Source organism: Accipiter gentilis, chromosome 21 (genome assembly GCF_929443795.1).
Source record: "Accipiter gentilis chromosome 21, bAccGen1.1, whole genome shotgun sequence".
In the NCBI taxonomy this organism is placed as follows: domain Eukaryota; kingdom Metazoa; phylum Chordata; class Aves; order Accipitriformes; family Accipitridae; genus Astur; species Astur gentilis.
The window spans coordinates 1,970,289-1,994,753 of NC_064900.1; the positions used below are offsets into that span (position 1 = coordinate 1,970,289).

Here is a 24,465-nt window from a genome sequence, read left to right on the forward strand (position 1 = left end):
ACTTTTACATAATTGTATAAATGTTTTCCTATACCAAGTTAAAAGGAGAAAGCAATCCTGAGAGTTGCCTGTCTGTTGGCAGCTTTCTCCTACCTCCTTGCATGGGTGCTAGCTTTTTCTGGTTTTAAAACTCACAGAGATGAAAGAGTAGGCATAAGGTTCCCTTATAATTGTAGCTTGTCTGCTGTCATTTCAAGTGTATGATGGCAATATTTATGTGGAGTTATAAAGAAGAGAGGCTCTGAAAACTTAAGTCCTGTGAATGCTTTCACTTGATTTTATTTGTGTAACCTCTTTGTGAAGTGGAGGAACTGTACTATGACTGATTTTACTACATATTTGAGAAGCAGTTTTCTGTTGACCATGCCAGGCAAATACATGTATTCAACAGGTAAATACTTGTATTCAGCACTCACAGCACTCATAAAGCTAAACATGAAAGGTATAGTGAGGGTACTAAGAATTGGCTAGTGACATAGGACGTTTTGATCTGCGTGGGTCTTTTCCTTAACTCTGGCAACTTTGGTGTGTTCTCCAGTTTTGAACATTAGTCTCATGAGTTGGGAATGAGTATGGTTTTGACTGCTGAATTGAGGCCTTCACAATTGTAGCTCTCCTTACTACAAGTGTGACATACTGAGAAAAAGTTCTGGTTTGGTCCAAGAGAGCAGCATTGGATTTTGGAAGCTGTCATCTTTTCCAGTCAACTCTTTTGCATTGAAAATGGATATGGCCACGCTACAGGGTGTCGGGGCCGGACTTCAGCCATCCTGCTCTGGGACAAGCATGTAACGCTTATTCCTGATTATTTGAGAGCATTTGGAAGTTGACAGGTTTTCAGTATAAGGAGCAGCAGTTGTTTATCTCATCGTGAACAAGGAGGTTAGGTAAGAGAACACCTGAATCTTGATGAGTTTTGGGCCAAGCTTCATTTAGAAATGCTGCTGAGAAATGCACTGTGGTGTTTGGAATTGCCATGCAGAAGTCTTATTGAGATAAATAAATAGATGTTAAAACATCTGTCAGATACTATGCTTTTAACAGGAGTGACGATTAACATGCAGCACTACTGGTGTAGGTGCACACACCACACAGAGTTAAACATACGAACAGCAGGCTCACACTGTGCATACTACAGATGTCTGAATGAGTGAGTGCCTGTGGGCTGGAGCTGCATGTCTTGTGGCTTTCACTCTGCTCCACTGGGAAGTCTTCACTCCTTTTGTTTTTATCCTTTTCCAACTCCAGTACTTTTGAGCGCACAGCTCCCATCCCCTGACCTAACAGCTCCATTGAAGCACATTCCAGCCCCATGATTTCATGGTACCAGGCAGAACTCCCCTGCCACGCTGCTATGCTGCCCGCTGCTTCTCACGGAGCGAACAAACAGGGAACATAAACTCTCTCCAAAGGAGCAATGTTCTCTGTATATTTTTAGTGCTAGAAATCCAAGATTCATTTAAGGGTGTTTTGTGGGGGCTTTTTTTAATATAGACTTCTGCTAACACAATGGAATATTTCATACCACCCTATTTGCTGTAACATCTCGTACTTTATGTTGTTAAATGGAATCAAAGGAGTTAAAGATGAAAGACTTGTAGTCAACTGGTCCCTCAGCTGGGAGCCAGAGTGGGTTTGTTCTTTGTAATGTATTTGCTAGTGCTTTACCCAGATCCAGCCCAGCTCAGTTTTCATTATTGGATTTACTTGTTTCTGCAAATTCCATACTTTAGGTTAAGTAATTGCTGAGCTTAGACTCAGTATAATACTGCTACTGTTTGTTTCTCATGTTTAACTTGGTATTTATTGCCCATATACTGAACAAACCTTTTATGAGTAGTTGTTTACCATTTGAACATACAAGCACCATTAAAGATGCCATGCTTGCTTTCACAGGTATTCTCTTTACTGGATAGACAGAGAACTTTGTTCTCTCTTCATATGAAACTGTGCCCATTTTACCTTGTACTTGAGTGTTTTCTTTCCAACATGGAGTGTGTCACCAGATGCTAACTTATGTAGTATTACAATAAACCCATCTTTAATTAGCTCATTGTTACCCTTTAAATATTTGGAGTTAGTACAGAATTTGAATGTATGGTTTATTTGAGACATTGATCAGTCTTGTATTTTCTTGGTGAAAAACGTTCTCAAACTGCCTATTTAAATGTCACTATTGCATTTGTACCATCTGTTTGAGTATATTGTACTCAAAGTAGGGGATGTAATTTTTCGAATACATCCAATTTGTTCATAGTGACATAACCTACAAACTGGGCAGTGACCGGGAAGGGGAAAAGGCGGATAACGAACATGTTGTGGGAAGCATAAGAAGCAGGGACTGCAGGGGGGAATGGAGTCTGCGTGACTTGGGACCGACAAGGTTTGTAGACAGAACTGTTCTCCACCGGCTCAGTGTGCCAGCTCTTTTTGGGTGAAGGTATTGGCACATGAGCTGATCTGTGCTGACTGCACAGAGATTCCTGCTTTCTGGTATAACAGTTACCCCAGGGGGTAGAGCTGTTCCTGCACTGAAGTAGCACTAGCTTCAGGGTTCCAGGGAGAAGAAGCAGTAACATCAGTAGACATTTCAGGTGATGCTGTCTTTGTCTAGACTGCAGTTGAAAAATGTGCAGGTTTCTGCACCATGCTTTAGTGTGGTCATCCTAACATACTTTATTTGATGCACATCCGTAGGGGATTTCTAGAACATTATGAAGTTTCTTAGCTGTTCTAACAGTGCAGGTAGGAAATATATTTTATATAAAATCACTGGATTCAGGGCAGTAGTAGCTTCCTTACCATATGGCATTTTCTGTGCCTCCTTACTGTCTTGATATACCATGCAAGACCTCTTCTGGGAAGCGGGGGGTGGAAAGCACAAGTGGAGGAAGAAGAGAATACAGGAACACAGGAGGGATTAAACTGTCTGATAAGAAAATGGAAAGTAGGGCTGTAAGAAGCTATAGCCTGTGTAAAAAGAGTGTGGTTAAACAGGCATATAAATGGGCACTGGAAAGCAGGCAGCACTGGGGAGAAATAATTGTGGGAATGAGCATCAGGATTTGAACGGGGTGAGGGGAGATGGGGAGATGAGAAGAGGAAATGTGCTCTGACAAACCACCAGCTGTTCTGAGATCCCTGTAGGGGCAGAACACCATCTTAGTGATCATCTGTTTATAGCCTTGTTTTCTTCTTGAGTTCTCATTCTTTTCGTGAAGAGCAGGAACGTGGGAAGCTAAAGACAAATGTTATGCCTGTAAAGGACCTGTTGCATTGCCTAGCAACTGTTCTATGCACTTAGTAATAGAACTACAGCTCTGAAGCCTAGTGAATCCTGAATTTCTTGAGTTTCTACAAGACTTCATTTAATTTATGTATGTTGGGATGCTGTATGCCTCCCTCTCTAGGTGAGCACCTGCCCCTTCTCAGTGTTATCGAGAAGCTGGCTGCAGTCCTTGGACCAGGTAGTAGCTTAGTGGGAGGTGAGTGAGTTCTGTGAGTGGTGATAAATCCTCTGAGGTAGGTTCCTAGGAAAACAAGGCATCAAATGGCGAACAAGGAATTGAGTAGCATCATTTCATTTTTGTGTAATGGAGAAAAGAGGTGGTCAAGGACTGGAGCACGGGAACTGGGAGTTAGAATTATTGTTGGAGCAGATGGTGTGCTTTTCATTGCAGTGACTACCTTGCAGCTTCTGTTCTGGAGGATCTCCAAGAGCACTTAGAAACTGACTCAAGAATATACTAGAAGTCAAGAAGATGTTTGGGATGGGGTGAGGGGGTTACCACCTGGACTTAAATGTGTGGGCATTTATGTGAGCAGGAGAAATTAGCAGGCTGCCAGCCCAAACCTGCTCTTACCTGTCAGCGCAAACACTTAAACGTTGGATAAGAAAATTGTCTTGATCTGACAAACAGGTTTACTTTGCTTTCAAAGAGAATTTTTCAGCAAATTTTGAAGGAAATGGGCTAGACTTTTCTGAACTATAGATCATGTTAAAAAAAAAATAAAGGCCTATTCCACTTGGAAACACTTTCTCATTAATTATTCTTGAGTCTGAGTCAAAATGAATTAAGTCAATTTGAAGTCCTTTTTTTAATAGTTAAAAATAATGGTACTTGACTCTTGACTTTTGCTGCCATTTTGTGTGGTTTTGTAGTTATATGACTGTATTATTTTTTTCTCCACCATACATTTTTAAGCGATTCACAGAATTGAAAATGGACTACATCAGTAAATGAATTCTCTCTACTTGGTTAGAGATGTTGCTTATAAAATTTAGCAGGAAAAAAATCATGCGGCCAGAGGCATAGTGAAGTTGATGTTCCTGCCGCACAACAGAGTTTGAGGGTTTGTATTGTGCAGCTTTGTGACTGGGACTCCCTGCTGAGGTTGGTGGGACCCTCGTTTATAAATCGAGCAGTCTTGCATGCTCTTACAACTTGGCATGTAGCAGGCATTTTCACATAAAGCATTGCCGAGTTACTTCTGAATATGGGGGAGTTCTTTGGAAAGGTCGGGAGGTAATTGATCATATGCTGACAGCTTGGGTCTCTGAGAAAATGGTCAGATGAAGGGCTGGGATGCAGGAAAACAAACTTTCCGAGGTGGTAACTGTCACTTAGCCAAGCTATACATGTTTTGAGCTTTTTAATCTTTGTTCACAACCTCAGCTTCTAATAATTTTTTGCTGCTTCTCTGTGAACTCTCTTCAGATGTTGACATTTTACTGGTACTGATGCATCCACGGTATTCCAGGTGTGATCTTGAGCTATAGCAGTATTTCTTTGTAGAGCCCTTTTTGAAACTCTATTGCTGCCAAGATGGGTAGTTTCAGAACTTTGATAATCTCTTTCATTATTCTTTGACCTTTGGGTCAAGGACTAGGTTTCTTTCAGGCACCGCTCAAAATGTTCTTTGCAGCTAGAAAAATAAGACTTCAATGTTCATGGGAGTTAAGATGGCAATCTGCTGGGATACTGCATATGTTTACAACAAAAATGTTTGCATTTCTCTATGCTGTGACCCTGAGTTTCTGTATCAGAATGGATAATGTACTAAAGAGAAACATACAGCTTTGGGGCAGAAAAGGATGAAAGAATCTACCACTTGGTTTCTGAGATCTAGAAATCTTGTTTACAGCTTGTTTTACAGCTACATTTGTTTGCGTATGCCGTCTGACAGCTTAAAATTACACTAGTTGTCAGTCTCTCTGCAGTAAGATAGAGTATTTTGACTGACTTTCTGCAATTATATTTAGTCAATCCTGAGGTAAGTTATACATGAATACACTGAAAGGAGGAGAGAAGAGACAGGCGTAAGTGAGGCTTTATTAATGACTTTAAAATATAAAAGAATCTGTCAAAAAAATGCATGTGTTAATTTTACCAATGCTTTGTAACAGAATATGGTCGTGGATCGGATTTTCTCTGGTATCCAGCCAACTGGGACACCTCATCTGGGTAACTACCTTGGAGCCATTCAGAACTGGGTGAATCTGCAGGAAGAGTGCAGCTCAGTGCTGTATAGCATTATGGACATGCACTCTCTCACCATGCCCAAGGAACCAGCTGTCCTGCGCCAGAACATACTGGACACCACTGCTGCCATCCTTGCCTGTGGTATTGACCCAAAGAAGTGTTTCCTGTTCCGACAGTCGCTGGTTAGTGCTGCTGTTATGTTAGATTTGTTTCTCATTGAGGGTTTTCCACATGTGTTAGTGAATGAGCATAGCATTACTGAACTTCTTCATCATCTTTGTGTCGGTGGTCCTAGAAAATGTTAGCAATGTTGGACTTCAAACTTATCCCTTGCTGCTATTTTGAAGTGGCTGGAACCATGATTGAGGAATCCATTCAGGGATAAGTACATTTTAAATTTCTGAAGCAAAGCTAGGAGTTTGTGAGAGTTATGAGTAAAATACTGAAAATACCTGTTAGGAGAGCATTAATTTAGCTCTGTAAGTCTCACTTTAGTCACAAAAGGTTAACTCATAAATGCATAAACATAGTCTGTGTAACCATAAAGACAAATAAAACATGTTTCTATGGTTTTGTGTTGGCACTTAGCACTTAATCTTTCAGCTGCGCAGTATCTCCCACAGGTGATTGGCATGGTAAGTTTTGTGTCAGTTCCATCATAATCACCAGGGAGTTATGTCTTCTCTGGGATTTTTTTCCCCTTCTTTGCCATAACCTTTTCATATGCACATCTTTCCACCTGATCTGATAAGTCGTATGTGAAATATTTGCTGCTTCTCTTGACCACCCCAAGGGGTATTGGGCTTACCTTCCTACTTGGCATATGTCAGCCTAATCTACTGCATGCTGCATTTTCTTGCAACACAATTTAGTTTCTTGCCTGGTTAACTTCTGTTACTGACTCTAAACTGGCAACGTTCTGTAATTTCCCACAGAGGCAGATGCGGCATAGCTTCTGGTCTTGTGAAGACATCTTTAAATGGATGTCTGACTTGCAACAGAACTGCAAAGGTGGTGTGCACAGGGTCTGAATTTTATCGGTGTGAGATGAAATCATGGTATTCTATTCCTCTTTTGAACATGGTTCTTCACAGACAGAGTTTCCTGTGGTTGACAATCGTAGCTTCATATCCCTGGTGGATATTGAAATGATGAAGACAGATACACTTCCTGCTTTGCTTTTCCTCTGTATTAAAAAACCAATCTAAATAGAAACATATCTCCACCAGAATTCTAGTGGAGATATGTTTAAATTAATTTATTCTTTGTTCAAATCTGTTTATCCTTTTAAATAAGTTACCAGCTTGGGTTTTAAGTCTACTCTGACTTAACTTCTTTCTCATTGAGGCTGACTTTAACTGGAAATACATTAAGGTGAATTACAAGCCTGTGATGCAGTAAAAACCAGTCTGGAGTTTTGTTATTTCTTGTTTTCAAGCAACTGAACGATTCAGTTAGTTACAACACAGGATCAGTGACTAGATACACAGAGAGAGGACTCTTCAGCCTAGAAGAGAGATGATTTGCATGTTACGGTTAGAGAGGACTAAAGTAAAGGTGTATAAAACTGCAAGTGAAATAGAGAAAATATATAGGGAACAACTGTTTTATCCACTGAAGAACATGAACTAACAGGTAGCAAAATAAGGTAACACCTAGTAGATTCAGCATGAGCAAAACAATGCTGCATTTCATGAAGTCCACAATTAGGCTACAGAACCCCTTGGCACAGGGCACAGTGCATGCTGAAATGTGTATGAATTCAGAAAAGAACTCAACAAATTAATCTGAAAAATCTGTTGGGGACTGTTATATACCTGAGGTGCCACCTCTGCAAGAAGCACTGCAGTCACAGTTGGGAGAGTATCTATGCTTTTTCGTACTTACGCTCTTTTCTGTTGGTTGCTGTCAGAGATGGATATTTGATCTGTCCCAGTGTTGCTTTTCTTATGTTCTTGTGAGTCTAAAAGCTAAACTACTGCTGTTCCAGGTTTTGCTAAAGCCAACACACAGACTTGCCTTGAAGCCAGCAGATTATCAGTGAGGATCTTAGATTGCAGTCAGCCACAGAAAGCATGTTGTGTCTTTCACAATATAATAACGTAGAGATTGAGACTTTGAGTCCCCAAAGAGGAAGTATCAGACTCAGGAAACGATGGGAGGACAGGGCTGTAAGCGATGCTTCTACAGAAACAATACAGTCAACAGCCAATGAAAACTTTAGATAGCTAGAGTTGAAAAATGTTCAGCTTTATCAAACAAAAGTTTCCACCAAAGATGATTCTGGTTTATGTTATGGTGGTTAGGCTGGCCTCTGTTAAATAGACTACCTTTTATCTTAATTTTTCTGGGTGTCCTTATCTGTCCAGATCCAACGGTGGTTGTTCATATTCAATCTAAACCATTAAGTATTTGCTTTCTGTGGGCAGCGTCTGATGTCTTGAACCATATTTTTTACTAATACTTCTCTCAAATATATCAATACAGCTTTCAGAAGTAGCTGATTCTAGCACATTTTTGAAAGCTCATTGTCACACTGCAAGCAGAAGAAGGAGTATTACAGTTGTTTGTGGATCCAGACTGTTTCAGCAATGGTTCGGGCTGAAGTGGTTTGACTTCCCCAAAACAAGTCTATTCAAGCTGTATGTAGTGGTCAGGTATACCCAGAGATGCACTGTGGTCTCTTACAATTGCGTTGGCAGGACCAGATGTTTCTCTGGAAGCAATTAAAAGGAATATCTGCGTGTAGCTCTTGATGCGAGGAAAGGAGACGGGAACCTTGCTAATGTGATTATTGTTTTAGTATGATAATGAAATAGTACGTTATGGAATGTCATAATATCGAGATGATTGTTCCTGAAAACAAAGGTGTATGATGGATTGCAGCTATTGCTAATCATGAAAGTTTATTGCTTGATTTTTGGATTGGTAATGGCTCAGTTTTTAAAAAAGAGCTGGCCTCTCTTTTTCAGCCACTGTAGTGGTCTCCAAGGATGGTCTAAAAAGCCACAATTTTGTTTACAAACACTTGCTGAGGTGTAAAGCAAATTGACCAAAACAGATTGTATACTGAAACAGGGTGTACTTCCAGAGGTCATCAGGAAAGCAGTGAAAATCCAGCTGCAAATAGAGAACTGGTTTAGGTATTTGCTTATTGGCAAAGTAGCTTTCTCTTTTCAGTAGCAGATCAAACTGGTAAATGAGAGAGTTCTCAGTAGATTAACGTGCTACAATTATTGCTGTATTTTGAGTTCTATCTTGAAAATTACCAAATCTATAGATCACAGAAGTGCTACTGCAGTTACTTCTGATTAACACTTCTCTCCATTTTTTTTGAACAAACATCATGTGACAAAATTATTGTGAAATAAGAACTTTTGGTTTTTATCACCAAAACCAGCTACAACTAATGTCTGGCAGCACCCTGATTCTGTAGCAGTAAAGCAGAATGAAATTCTTGCACTGGAAAAGTACACTAGTAACAGTAAGCCCCATTAAGGGAATTGCTCATGCAGCCGCTGTTGTAAATGCTGCTGTGTCCACTTAGTTCTCTGGATTAACCTGGGCAAGAATGGTCTAGAGTTGCTGAAGAGGGGGATTTTTTTGTTTGTTTGGCTTACTCTTTTTGTACTTTCTTTCTGTTGCTGCTTGTGTTGCTTCTCTGGAATATGTTTGCCATATGTGAAAAAAATATTGATACTTTGTTTCTCGAAAGGCATGTGCATTTGGTAAGGGTTTCACTGTCACTAGGCTTTTATTTACAGCAGGGTTTATGCAGATCAAATCTCTAATCCAGAGCTATCTGAAATACCTGCCTCCAGAGTTTTCCCACATTTTATCATCCTTCCCAATACAAGCAAGAGACAAAAGGCTGAATAATTTTAATCACAGATTGACTGCTGGGAAAAAGTGTGGTGAGAACAGTTCCTCTCATGTTTACACCAGATCCAAAAGGTGCTGCTATGATAAGGATACAGGTCTTGGAGACCCGGAACTGATTTTAGTGATGTCCTTGCCTTACAAGTAAAATGAAATAACAGTGAGAGAAATTTTGTGTAGGCTGATTTTTATTGTATTGCTTAGAGGGTATATGGCCTCTGTTCTTATGAATCAGGTGTACAGCTAAGTTACCTATAAATGGAAAGTGCTAGTTTGATGAAAATTAGGTTTGTATGCTTCAGAATCTACCATTTGTAAATTACTTTTTTTATACCATATATGAACAAAAAGTTAATGGCTGGCTGTTTCCACACATAGAAGTTCACCAGATAGCTCCCACACTCACGTTACAATATATGAACTTGAACTCCAGCTTAGGGAAGTAGTGGCTACAAAGAACACGTGATAATATTTAGAAGCAAGCAGGATGATGATGAATATTTAGGGTAGTGTTTGGAACCACATTGTCCATGAAGGGTTACAAACAAGCACATTTAATTAGAGTATCTAGGAAAACACAATTGTGGAATATGTTGGACACTAGAATGGCATCCCAGTGAGAGAAGCTCTTTCATTACAGCTTGTTTAATTATATTTTCTTAAGTAGGAAGGCAAGTCATAGAAGAGTGGCAATTTCTGTAAGAATAAAAATAAATGCATATTTCAAAATTATGCATTTTTATTTGGAGCACAGCTGGAAGATATATGAAACCCTCTTTGGTCTTAGAGAAAATAATGTCAAGATACGCTTTAAGTGGCTGCCTTTGCCTACCAGGCATAAAAGAGAAGTAACAGAATAATGACTTATACAACATATCCTGAGAATACTAGAAGAAAGAGCAAATATATTCTTTAAATTATACCATAACTGATAAAAGCTGTAACAGTCGACTTTCATAAAACTTAGAATGTTTTATTAAAAACAAAAAGGGCTACAGGGGGGGAAATAATGAAGACACTAAGCAATCTGCACACATGGTAAGCTTATATGGTATAACCCATTTTCTCTGATTCCTGGTGGGTACAATACACATTTCAGTTCTTACCCATAACCATCTTGTATCTCATCTGCTTCACAGTCAAAACAATTTTAGAAACTGCTGTTGCTTTTATGTGGTCTCAGGCTGTTCTTCCTGTCCACCTACCTATCGTAGTAGACACATGCTAAATGTCCCAAGAGAAACTAAAATTCCATCAGAATTGATTCAGCAGGCAGTGCTTGATATGCTGCACTAACACTTCTCTGAGGAGTCCTGTGAGTTTCTGGACAACGTAATGTTCAGTTTCTGGGCGGAAAATTGCAGTTTTCAGCCTTCTGGATGGGGTGATTTATTTTCTGAGTATAATCAGCTGCAGTATTCTTGCAATGTGCAGGCAAATTGAAGCAGTAATTCTGGGAGGTGGGAATTTGCCAATTTGTCTTAGCCTTAACTCCAAAAGCCAAAATACGACAATTTAAATGTGTGCACTAACTGTTTCACTGCTATTATTTTCCAGAAATATCCAGCTGCTTTGTTTTGTGGGCAGAATTTGAATGGATTCATGCTACTTCTTGTCCAATTTTCAGAGGGGCTTTAAAGCTTCCATTGCATCATAGCTTATAAATTCATTAAAGTACATTAATTTAGCATGGTCCATTGAAAACTTCCTGTCATAAGAGGAAGTATGTGACTGTTTAATTTAGAAAATTATTCTGCTTCTCTCATCCCTCTGTTTTCTCCCCCATAGGACTAGGCTAGACATAACTAGAGCTCAGTGGGAAGAAAAGTCATGGTTCAGTAAGATTTTTTTTTTTCCCTTCCTTCATTTACCTGGTTTATCTCATGCTATTATATAGCTGTTATATGTTCCTCTCTCCACCAGTCTTCTGGACACACCAAACTAATTACTCAAACAATACTGTGGGTTAGACTGGGAGAATGTTTCTGAAAATAAGTTCATTTCATAATGAATAAAGAGAGGGAAAAGGCTGCCTTGGCCAAATTACTGTGCTCTATCTGCATTTATAACCAGTATAACCTGATTCCAGTAGGGGTATTCTTGGTCAGGCTCTTTGGAAAGGAGAGACAGATCTTATTTCTGTAAATTTTAGCCAAATATAAATAAGGATAAGTTATTAAAATCTTCAAAGCTAATAGTGAAAGCTGTAAATACTGATAGATTTACCAATGACAGCTAGATAAGCACTCTCCAGTTCAATACATCACTTAACATGTTATTTAAATCAGATGTTGCCTTTGTAACCATGAACTTAACTGCACCCACACTTGAATTATTTCTTTGAACAGGAATTTGGGATACCATGTCAAATTTTCTGTCATAAAAGTATCTCATTGGGTGTTCAGTTGCTGTGTGCATTTGATTCAAGAGCAATCTATTTTGTCTTGTTTATGGCCCCATTATTCTCTCTAGCTGTACAATACAGAGATGCATTACCAAGTATCTTGAACATATTGCTTGCAACCTTAGGCTTTAATAAAATCTTGCCTCTTATTCAAGAAAAATAAATGTGAGCAGCACTTTCTTCTGAGAGGCCTCTTGAATTTTTAAGCAGCACTAACTGGTACTTCAAAAAGAGACAAAAATCCTAAAAAAAGTTTAATTTCTTTTGAAATTTAGGACACTTTCCCTTCTCTGTTCACATTTCTTTTAGTACACAGCTATCCAAATTACCTCCCCAGACTTGTTTGTTTGTCCTCTACACTGTCAGAATCAAATCTTTGAAATTTATTGCCCATTTAAAATGTAGCCCTTAATGAGGTTACACTGCTGAGGGGAGGCTGTTTCCACATAACAGATATGCAGGAAATTTGCAGTCCCTTACAGAGAAGGGCTGTAAGTTGCAACTTGAGGAAATCCATCTTGAAAATGAAACACTGAATCTCTTTTTGCAGGAAGCCACTTCAGCTGCCCACACACACACAGCTTCGTATAATAAGCCTCAGAAAGCCGAGTTCCAGTGTTGCTCGTTTGCTTGCTTTCAGATCTGCTCACAGTATCCATGCCTTTCCCTCTGTTATTGTTCTTGAATCTCATTGCTTGCTGTCCTCCTCAGCTGTATGTCTCAGCATGAAAAGTCATCTAGACTTACTTGGACTAAAAGTAGCTATTGGTTTTCCATGTATATATCATCAACTGTGGCTGTGGCCAGGGAATAGCAGCAATAACTTGATAGGGAATAGCTAGGATTAAGGACAAAGTAATAGATCTGCAGGGAGAAGCCCTGAGGCTGTACTTCAGCATATAACGCCCCAGAGGTGATCCAAGTGTAAATTGTGATCTGAATTTAAGAACTGTCAAAAGGCCGCACAAGTGAACAATTAAGAAGCTATTTGTCTGTAAAGAGGGAGGAGCAGGGCACTCTGCCAGGTGAAGAAACAGAGGTGATTGTGCCTTCTAGATAACTGCTCGTTATCCCTTGGAAGTGGTCACCTCTGTTAAAGAACTGTGCTTTGAAAAAAGTAAAATAAATGTGGCTTTTGCAGAACTCGGGCTCGTCGGGCCACAAGGAAGGAATGGAAGTACTTTGTTCTGGAAATAACTCTTTGATTAGTGATTAGTAAGCCAGGTTGTGGGGGATGCTTAATGCAATGGAAATGGAAGGAGGAAATGTGTCGCTGGTAATAGCAGAGAGATGACCATCTCGACCCTTTGAGAAATGTTGATGGTTTTTACAGACTTGTTACAGATTAGGAAAGAAAACTGTGTTAAAGTGGGCGAGAGCACAGAGCAGGAACAAGGAGAGAAACTTGATGTATTTACTGAGAAAAGGAAAGGGTATGATTTGGGCTGTCTAAAGGAGGGGGGCATCACTAAGTGGATCTGGTTAAGCTTTTTTGCGAAAACTGCTAAATGGGAAATAGTTGGCTTTGTAAGGGAAACAATAAATAGAGAACTTACAAGACTGTTAGTCCTCCAAATATTTTCAGCCAAGCTGCAAGAAATATTTCCTGAGAAAATAATGTTTATATTGAAAACAGGCTGTTATATTCTTTCAGGACACAAAAGTAGCTGGAGTCAACTTGAAGGATTTAATAGATTAGATAGCTGGTTTTCAGACTCACTAATGATTGTGACATTCTTGGAGACTGGTTTGACATACAGTTCAGGAACTGTCACTGGTTGTGAGCTTTGATTGTTTGAGATGTAATTCTGTTTCTTCATGTTTTGCAGTATTTTTATACTGGGGTATATGGGGAGAGGTCACTGCTGAGAAACTGATGTCTTCATTGGAGAAGAGCTAAGCTTGTTATTATCTGTTCTCTTTTGGGAAGGTGGGGGATTTCTGAAGTACATCATAGCTCCAGAGGGTACTTCTGCTGTCAGATTTTTAAGTACAAAACAAATTAAGTACTTTACTGGTTCACGTACACACAGAATAACCTTAATTGGTTGGAAGCTATTAGGTATAGATAGGCAGTTTAGACACCAGACAGCATTCAGCTGGGAGTCTGAAAAAAACCTCCGATTGAAATGGCAGAACTGGTGGCCAAGGTGTGCAGTCTGCCATAAATGGTTGGTGCGCCAGAGAAGTAGTAGATTGAAGTCATGTTGGCAGTACACAAGCAAAGCTCTAAATGGGACCCCAGAAATTACAGACTGATGATTTTGACTTTCATCTTACCAGGGATGGTAGAGTCTTCAATAAAGAATAGGATGCTGAGTGCATGAGTAAATGGTCTCTTTTGAGAGTCGCTATGGTTTCTTTAAAGGGAAATCCTGTTTCACTAAACTGTTGGACTCTGTGAGGGTGTCATTAAGCAAGTGGATAACGGGCATCCCAGGAACATAATGGATTTGAATTTTTTGAAAAGCCTTTGACAAGGTTCTGTATCAATTCTTATTTAAAAAAAAATAAAATGTAGCAATGTATTGAAGGAAATGTTCATTACTAGTCTTGCAGCTGGCTAGAGTTGAAAGCCAAATAGGGTATAGTGATCACTTTTTTTTGAATGGCACAGTCAGTAGTCATGTCCCTCAGGGATTCCTGCTGGGAGCTTTTCTGGTCAACGTCTTCATTCATCACCTGAAGAAGGTAGTGAACAGAAGTTTGTTGGCAATGCTAAGTTCTTCTGGGTAGTCAAATGCTATGCCAAGGAAAGGAACTCCAAAAGAACTTGTAAAATAGAGTGGGTAGGCAAATTAGTGGTAGAAGAGCTTTATATGTAAAGTAAAGCATCTAGGTAAAAGTAATCTAAACCTTCTTTACACAGTATTCAGCTGAGTCGCAATGCAGGAAAAAGTCTTGGAGTCATCATTGGTAGTTCTCTGAAATCGTTGGCTCAGCACAAGTAATTTTCAAAAAAGCCAACTATATGTCATCATCACTGTATCACCAGGAAGGGTATTGAGAACAAGACAGAAATGATGTTTTGTCACTGTACAAAACCTCAGTGTGCCCATATCGTGAATATTGGGTAGAGCTTTAGCGTCTGTGTCTCAAGAGGGAAGTAGTGAAGTGAATTGGATATGGTACAAAGAAGGGGAGTTAATGCTACAGGGGCAGAGTAGCTGCCTTAAAAGGAAAAAATCAGAAGTCTGGGATGCTTCAATTCGAAGAGGAGAAGGCTGAGGTGTAGATGCCATCAAAGTTTACAAAATCAGAAAAGCACTGGATAAACGGAGTGTGGAATTGTTCACCAAATTGTGCAATACAAGAAACGGGCGGCATTCAAAACTAGTAAACAGAGAGTTTAGTGGGTAAATGAAAGTACTTGTTTCTACAGCAGATTTGAACCTTTGGAGCTTGTTGCTGCATGAGGCTGCGAAGTGGGCAGTATCAGCAGGTTCAGAAAGGGATTAGACACATTCCTGGGGAACATGGGTACTAACAGGACTGTTATAATATCTTCTGATAATATCTGTTAATATCTTCTGATATTCCCTAGTACAACAATTATGGATGCTTGAGAAGTATAAAGGGAAGGTACTGTAGGAAGCCATAGGCTCATGTGCTCGGCCCAAACGCCATCTCTTGTTGCTAGGGCTAGGCTATAGCTACCTCTGTTGTGATCCAGTACAATATTATTTCTTACGTTCTTACGTTTTGGTTGTTTAATGAAGACATTTGCTCAGAATTTTAAGTGGACTTAGGGGCAAGAGACTGACTGAGTTTGTCTGAGAGAATGACTTCTTCTAATTGTGATCCATTGGTATTGCTCAGTGCTGGAAAGGAAGAGTAGACTTTATTTTACTGGTATCATATACATCTTCTTCCAGTTTCTTTGTATCCAAAGTTATCCAATCAAAGTGATGGAGTACTGTAGCTTAATGAGTAACCACATTGGAGCTGATGCACGGTGACCGACGAAATGCAGCAATTACCTGCCCCTCTTGCCAAGTAAAACACAGTAGCTTAAACCATGATTTAGTCTGACAAATGATTTGTGGTTTAAGCCTAGTACCTCCTGATTCACAGACCAACATACAGTCAGTTACTGCAATTTGGGTGATGAATGTTAACTCATTATGCTCCAGTACTGAAACTTTTTCCAACTGAAATCTTCACCCTTCTGTGCATTTTTTTTTATATTTTCTCCCCTTTTATCAGGCTTTTTCTTCACAGTATTCAGGACTCTAGTCTCACTTAGGAAAGGACTGTGTGTGTTTGAGGATTAGAAGTGAGTATAACTTGCTAGGACCCAGAGCGGACTCAACTCAACAAATGCTATCTAGATCACTTGGTGTTTTGGTAACTGATGTTACGTCAAAACCACTGATGCAGTGAAACACACATGCAGTCCTGGCTGTGGAAGCAACGTCTGACAAAGCTGGATCAATGACTGCATAGTTTTTAAAGGGAGTCCATGTCAACACAAGTGCAACAGAGCACCATCTCTGCTCTATCCGTGACTAGAAGAAAGGAATGAGAAACCACTTTGAACCAGATGGTTATTCCTTCTAAATGAAATAGGGGTCTTGAGCTTAGTATTTTCTATAAAGTTAAGTTTACTCTTTGTATCTTGCAGAACATACATTTGGTGCATCTTGCCGTACTTCGTCTTGTGCACAGAAGTTTGAAGGTCAAATAAGCATGAGGAAATTAAAAGAAAAAAGGGAAAAAAACCCAAACTCTGGGAATGGTGGAAAGAAGGGAGAGAGAATCAACCTGGAATATTTAATATCTCTAACAGCTGAGCTGCTGTCTTGAGGTCAGATACCTCTATACAACACTGACCACCGAAATAGTCTAATGACTGTTAGCTAGGAAATTATTACATTTAAAATGTGACAGCAAAGGAATTGCCATTAACAATGCTAGTAATTCTTATTTGTTAACAAACACTTTTTACTGCCTTCTGTCTGGGTTGTTACATCATGTTGCAAGCATGAAGCTTTGAACATCTTTGAGATGGTTAGCATGCTCTTAAAACATCCAAACCTGCCAATATTGAAAACAGTGAATCAAACATGTAAGCAAAGGAGCAGAACATAGATCACCTTTTTCTTTTGATGATTATCATATATATATATACAGCTAACTGACAACAGACAAAATTACAGGAAAGAAGTTAAAGAACAGTGTATGCATCAGCAACGCCTGCCTGGCTGTCTGCAGCCGCAGCCTTGTGGAGCAGCCCAGCTCTCCCTGTTCCCGGGCCGTTAGCTCAGGAGTCTGTGAAGGACCTGCGGTTATCGTGCTGCCAGATGTGCTGCAGTGAAATCTAGCTCAGGCAAGGACTAGGGGCAGTCTGGTCTGAGCTTAAATGAGGCTCTTGAGACCATGGCCAGAGGGTATGGGTGGAGGGCTCAGGTGAGGCTGGTGAGGACAGCTAAGGGGAATCAGTGTAATCAGAGCCCTGATGCAGAAGAAATGAAGCTTGGGTAACTTATTGGCACAGGAAATGAGAAGGGTAAAGAGGTTTTGTAACTATTCATGTATTATCTCAAAGTGTGGGGAGGCTGTGACACAGTGGCCAGCAGTTGGTTTGTTTACATGTGTGTTCAACTCTGTTATTGCTAAAGCATTTTCTTCCTTTTTTAGAACATAAGTGGATAGGATCAAGAGTTTTGCTATGCTGCTTGAGTGTAGTGCATTCAATCTGTGCGGTATCCAGAAGTTTGTTAGCTTGTCGCTTGAGCTTACTGAAAAAATAATAGACAAAAATAAATGGTTTTCTGATCTCTGATACTATTTATCTGTATTGATTTTGAGAAAATATGCATATAAATGCAGAAGATTAAAATGGATTCTGACTTTGTACTTCCAGGTTCCTGAGCATGCAGAACTTGCCTGGATTCTTGGATGCTTAACTAACGTCCCACGTCTGTTACGCTTGCCCCAGTGGAAGGTATGGACAGTTTCATAAATGGAAAGGAGATATATGGGAATTCAGTAGAACTGCAGTCCTTGAAATACTTGCTGTTGGTGAAGTACCACCCATGTCATGGTTATCCTTGCTTTAGATTTAAGTAATTCTCTAGTCCTATGGTGGAAGGAGGAAAATGTGTCTTTCCAGGTCTGTTGCTATCAGTGAATGTTTTCCTGCTGGAAGCTACAGGATAGTATTTTTGGCAGACACTTGCAGAAACTGTACTAAATAGGAGGCTTGTTTAGTGTTGTTAAACTGATTCTGCTAGAATGCTTGGAATTATTTCAATGTTTATTTAATAATGCAAAACAACTGCATGATATTGCGGTGGAAACCTTGAGCCTTGCTGATTAAAGAGTTCCATAAACAGCTTTTCTTTTTCCACTGTGAAGAGTGGCTGTTCTGTAGATTTTATGGAAGAGGGTGCGTAAGAAGCATATGTTAGAAGAGGAGTATAGAAATGATAAATATTAAAAATGTGCTGAGTGATAAAGTTAAGGCACCTTAAATGTTTGCCGATACAAATTTCAAATGTTCATCTTCTTGATCTTGGTCATGCATCAGCATGACTGCATCAACGGAGTTCTTGCATTTAATTTCCTTGTATTTTACTTTGGCATTTAGTAAGCAGAAAAGCCAAAAGGCAGGAGAAAGAAGTATCAAAGGGGGGGGGGGAAGAGCAGTTTGGCTTGCAGAGTTCAGAGCACTCTTAAATACCTCCAGATGTTTTCTTTTTTCCTGTTTTTCTTCTTAATTAAATAAAAACAGTAAAACTTAAATACAGCAACCAGCATTAATGCATGGCATAGATTAAAGCCAACCTTTTCAAACCTAAGGTTCTAAAGTTAAGCTCTTAAATCCAACTTTGACTGGATTGACTTTCCAAATCTACAGATAGGTGTTACAGGTGCTAGGCTTTGCAAATTAGGTCCCCTGAACCCTTAGGTCCCCTGAACCCTAGGCACTTAGGGATGTAGACAGAAGACAGGATCTGTATGAGAGGGTGAGAAAAATCTAAAGGTATTTGAATAGTCTTAATGAAATAATTAAGATTTCAAGGGGTTTAGTGTATTTAACTATTGTTAAAAGCAAAAAGTAGATCTGTCACTGCAAGAACAGAATTAGTATCTGTAGCCTGACTATCTTGATTTAAATGATCCATGTCCTAGAGCGGTAAAGGACTTCAGACAGTGGGTGGATTGTGGGGAGCAGCATGAACTAATGGAGGGAATACTGGACTCTAGTTCTGGGTTCTCCTCCAGGCTGTCACCAACTCTCCTGGTGACTGCGTGTGATAGCTGTCTTGATCTCTTTTCTGTGAAACACAGGTATTAATGCCTTTTTATATCTCTATTATAAAGTGTTCCAAAATTTATTGCTGAAAAAGCTATTTAAAATTTTTATCAATAATAAGTGTAAGAACCCAGCCTGATTGTTTTGTGTTTTCATTAGTAAGATTACAAACAGAAAGAAAACACAAGCCTACGTTTTCTTCTCACTACAATATCAGAACAGTGTAGGGAAAGTCATGAATATAGGACACAAAATGGCATATGTGCATTCACGAGGAGTGGATTTTACATGGCACACTTTTCTCTAGAGTTACACCATAAGTTGCTCAAATTAGTTGGAATTCTAATTAATTAAAATCAAAGACTTTGATACTGTTAACCAAAAGTGTGATTCCTGTCTGTTTTTCTTTTGCAAACAGATGAAGCGTGCCAGCCAGAATAACGAAGGAACTGTTGGTTTGTTGACTTACCCTGTGCTTCAAGCAGCAGATATTTTGCTGTACAAGTAAGAGGCAGAATGTGAGCCCATGGGCAATGTCTGTTCAGCTGCATTAGAATAAATGTTCGTCAGGTCAACACGCTAACTTATTAAGTGGGGGGGCTGGGTGTGATTAGATCAGAAGATTGGAAATGGATGACAGCTTTTTGCCTCTCAAGTGGCTGGTTGAAATCTAGCCTGTTTTGAAAGCAACTCACAGGGCTGTAAAGAGAAAAAGCTGGTCACTTCAGAATAATTCTTAAGGAATTATAAGACATTGATGTTTAATTATACATATTACATGTTCACACACACACTTTTTAAGTAGTTATGCTTTATTTTATGCAGTGTACTGTAGTGATACTTAAACTGGCTGTATAGAGTATACCCCTGTTAGTGTGGGATTCTGTGTAGGCCTGTTGATACTGATAAAAAAAGTGAATAATTTACTGCACCTTGTGGCACCCAGGCTAGTTCAGTTTTCTCTGTAGTGGACTATGTGGTACAATGCAAACACATCCTGATGATGAACTGGTGACTCAGCATCCCTAAGTTTGTAGCCTAGCTGATAGAACTTATAGTGCATCATCATGACTGGTTGTATTTCATAGTATGTTTTAAACTGTCTCAATAAGTAAATGTTAGAGACAATGCGGTATGTATTATTTTTATGTTCCAAGCATATATACTTTGTGGAATTGTTCTGAAGTGAAGTTGTGAATATTTGTTGGGACAGAGAAGTAATACAGAACTAGGAGGACAGAGACTTTAGGAGGACAGAGACTTTAGGAGGACAGAGACTTTAGGAGGACAGAGACTTTAGGAGGACAGAGACTTTAGGAGGACAGAGACTTTAGGAGGACAGAGACTTTAGGAGGACAGAGACTTTAGGAGGACAGAGACTTTAGGAGGACAGAGACTTTAGGAGGACAGAGACTTTAGGAGGACAGAGACTTTAGGAGGACAGAGACTTTAGGAGGACAGAGACTTTAGGAGGACAGAGACTTTAGGAGGACAGAGACTTTAGGAGGACAGAGACTTTAGGAGGACAGAGACTTTAGGAGGACAGAGACTTTAGGAGGACAGAGACTTTAGGAGGACAGAGACTTTAGGAGGACAGAGACTTTAGGAGGACAGAGACTTTAGGAGGACAGAGACTTTAGGAGGACAGAGACTTTAGGAGGACAGAGACTTTAGGAGGACAGAGACTTTAGGAGGACAGAGACTTTAGGAGGACAGAGACTTTAGGAGGACAGAGACTTTAGGAGGACAGAGACTTTAGGAGGACAGAGACTTTAGGAGGACAGAGACTTTAGGAGGACAGAGACTTTAGGAGGACAGAGACTTTAGGAGGACAGAGACTTTAGGAGGACAGAGACTTTAGGAGGACAGAGACTTTAGGAGGACAGAGACTTTAGGAGGACAGAGACTTTAGGAGGACAGAGACTTTAGGAGGACAGAGACTTTAGGAGGACAGAGACTTTAGGAGGACAGAGACTTTAGGAGGACAGAGACTTTAGGAGGACAGAGACTTTAGGAGGACAGAGACTTTAGGAGGACAGAGACTTTAGGAGGACAGAGACTTTAGGAGGACAGAGACTTTAGGAGGACAGAGACTTTAGGAGGACAGAGACTTTAGGAGGACAGAGACTTTAGGAGGACAGAGACTTTAGGAGGACAGAGACTTTAGGAGGACAGAGACTTTAGGAGGACAGAGACTTTAGGAGGACAGAGACTTTAGGAGGACAGAGACTTTAGGAGGACAGAGACTTTAGGAGGACAGAGACTTTAGGAGGACAGAGACTTTAGGAGGACAGAGACTTTAGGAGGACAGAATGACCAAGATTAGCCAGTTGTTAACCCAGAAAAATGTGTCTAGAGAAATTTATTCCTAAGTGATCATTAGTAGGGGAAAACAGTGATGTTAGAAGACCAGGAGATGGTATTTCTAATTCACTTGAATTTTAACTGAAAATAATGGGAAGCAAGCAAAATCAGAATAATTTGAATGTTAAAATGATCTTCTAAGCAGTGAGTCATGTTTGATTGTCAAGCAGTATTTAAGGGTGAAATTTAGACAACTTTATGAGAAATAACCTTGCTTTGATTGAGCTCAGCCATATATGTCTCTTCCATCTCTAATAAGATCATGCGATTCATCATCCCTTAGTGAAGCCTGTGGTTTGTTTGCTACCATGTGTATTAACAGCAGGCTGTCCAGACAGAACACAAAACAAGGAAGTGAAAGAGAAACAATATCTCTGAAGAAATCTGACATAGTATCTTTAATAAGAAATGTTTTAATGTAAAAACATAATCAAGGAAACAAGAATCAGGGAGAAATGGAAACACAGGAAAGGAGCAGCAGTCATGAGGAAGAATTAAGAGCTGGAGGAAAGGGAGAAACAGTACTAATTCAGATGAACCAAGGATCAAAGAGACAGGAAAATGGACAGAAGGTAAATATATGACAGAAAGGAATAAAAATAGCACCAGGACAGAAATATTAAAAAAACAGCAAGGAAAAAGGCGAAGAATCATGCAGAGTCATTTATAAAGACACTATGTTTTCTGTTTAATGGCAAACTTTGTGAATAGGGAACATTCTGGCATATGGAAACATTTCTTTTGACCTGCTTAAAGTATATTGATTACAGTAACTGATTTTCTTTCTGTTAGTTGTAGGCCACTGTGATTTCCTATTGGCTACTGTAAGTGTTTTTAGGTTGCCTTGCTGACTGTTTGGTGGGGAATAAACGTGGACAAATTGATTCCTGGATGTCAGCCCAGTAATTCAGAATCGGAAAGAAGGAGTACCGTGTTGAACTGAAATTTTCTGGGAGCTTAAAAGATGCATAGTGAACTTTCTTACGCTGGAGCATATCCAGAATTCAGAGCTGAATACCCCACAAGCCTTAGAAAAAAATCCGCTGGGAGAAGGGAGAGTAATCAAAAGCTGGCAAGACTTCAAGTCTGCCTCATCTAAAAGATTCATACATTTTTAGCGAGTATGATTAACTGTGGGAAAGAATTGCCAGGGGAAGTAATGGATTCTTCACCTCCTCACGTCCTCTGATGCAGATTGTGTTTTCCTCCAGAACTGCATTCAAGCTATTGAGTTCAATACAGAAGATCAAATGATCCTTTGATGCTAACAGTTCTAATCTATGAATGATAACACTTGTGGCAATAGAGGCACTGGCCCACATGATATTTATACAGTGGTGACCCACGAGGAAGAACCACTCTCTTCTTTCCTTCCCTTGATAAATCTACAGTACTAATTTCTCGACAACAGTTATGTTTTCCTGAGACTTGACAAAGCAAGGTGCTTGCGCTTTATGCCTTGCAGATCTTTCTTACTTTGTTCACACACTGTAACACGTGCTCTTTGATGTCTAAAGAGACAGCAGGAGATGCTACAAAAACCTTTCTCTGAGCTGAGTTTAATGATTTGCTCTTATTGGTATCTTTACTGTATATGTTTTTGTGAAAGGTTATTTTTGCCCTTGGAGATGTGCTTCGGTTCAGCACAAAAAGCAGACTCATCCTGGGATACAGGCAGTTTGGGATCTTGTTCCCACAGCACCTTTATCTAGCTGGGACTGAGTGTTTGGCTCAGTCTGGCCCTCGGTCATGGCAGAAGCTGTGACAGTCTTGAGTAACTTTTCAGCAGAACCAGAGAGCTTTGCTGAGTTTCCTGTATCTGTCTTTTATTAAAAGGTCGACACATGTTCCCGTTGGAGAAGATCAAGTCCTGCACCTGGAACTAGCCCAAGATATAGCGCAACATTTCAACAAGAAATATGGAGAATTCTTTCCTGTGCCCAAAGCCATTTTAAGTGAGCTGGTCTTGGTTAATTTTTTTTTCTTCTCCCTTAACTGCAGTTCAAGGTTGAAGATGGATTTAAATATTGTGGAGATAGTTTCAGGGACCAAGGAAAGGGAGCAAACTGATGCTAAGGGAGTGGAAGGTTAAAAACTGACAACAAGAGACTAGGGGCTGTGAAATTGAACTCCCAAGATAGACATAAGGCTTTACAAATCCCTGGTAGAGGAATGTATGTGACGTCTGGTATTCTAGTCCAGGGGGCCAGATGTATTCTGCTGCTGCCAGTCAGCCTTGCTCTCCGAGTATTGGACCTTTTAAGAGTCAGGTCTCTGCTCCACATTGCTAGTTCAGGAGATACGCAAGCAACAAGACAAGAGACCTCTAGCAAGCAGTATTCTTCAGTGTCTGAATGGTAGATGTTTACATTAAGCATCTAAACAGCTTGTAGGTTTATTGGTACAGCACTCAAAAATCTTTTAAGTGTGTTTAATATATACGGGCGTATTTCTGTAAGGGCCTCTTATAGAGCTTAGACTTCCCATTTTTGGTCTTGGACTCAGGGAGACTTATAAGGAAAATCTCAGCCATTTTTGAGCTATAAGGTCATAGGCCGGGGGGTGAGGAGGAGTCAGATGGCACAAATGGCACGTTTGTTAAGAAACGTGAAGAATTGGGTAAGGAAGAAGCATTGCATCTTTGTTGTAAGTAATCTAGAGGAATGCACAGCAGAGACCTTCGCCCCCAAAAGGGCAAGGAGCCCTCACCTTAGAAAAGACAGGCAGTAATAAACCTTTCTCAATTTTCAAGCCTCAGTGACAAAAACGGTGTTAGACCCAGAGTGGAGCTTAGAGAATACTAGGTATTGCAAGCTCTGCAGTTTCTAATGAACAATTAAATACTAAGCACTGTGATGAGGACCTGAGTGTAGCCTATGATGCAGGTGAGGCTGTTTCCCAAGAAATAAAAAGCTCAATTTGGGGAAAAAAACCAAACAAAACCCAAAACTTTTCAATTCCCTCATAAAAAGCATACCTTCATAAGTTCACAAGTGTATGCAAACCAATGAGATATCCTAGACGAGTGGAGATGTTAGGGACCTATTCAGACTCACTAGCTGTAGGCAGTTAGA

The 24,465-nt window shown here is 39.8% G+C and overlaps 1 protein-coding gene across 7 annotated transcripts in view; it reads left to right on the forward strand.

Moving 5' to 3' along the window:
* WARS2 (tryptophanyl tRNA synthetase 2, mitochondrial) overlaps positions 1–24,465 on the forward strand; it is a 49,762-nt gene that overhangs the window by 15,836 nt on the left and 9,461 nt on the right. For 6 of the 7 annotated variants that reach the window (XR_007509080.1, XM_049824801.1, XM_049824804.1 and 3 more), the window contains exons 2-5: positions 5,408–5,665; positions 17,633–17,713; positions 19,446–19,531; positions 23,228–23,346. Coding sequence is in view for 6 of the 7 variants with exons in the window: in XM_049824801.1 (XP_049680758.1) it covers positions 5,408–5,665; positions 17,633–17,713; positions 19,446–19,531; positions 23,228–23,346 (544 nt within the window). In the remaining variant the exon portion in view is untranslated. Of the gene's footprint in view, positions 1–526; positions 888–5,407; positions 5,666–17,632; positions 17,714–19,445; positions 19,532–23,227; positions 23,347–24,465 lie in introns of those variants that run through there. The other variant, XM_049824803.1, reaches the window with a different exon arrangement.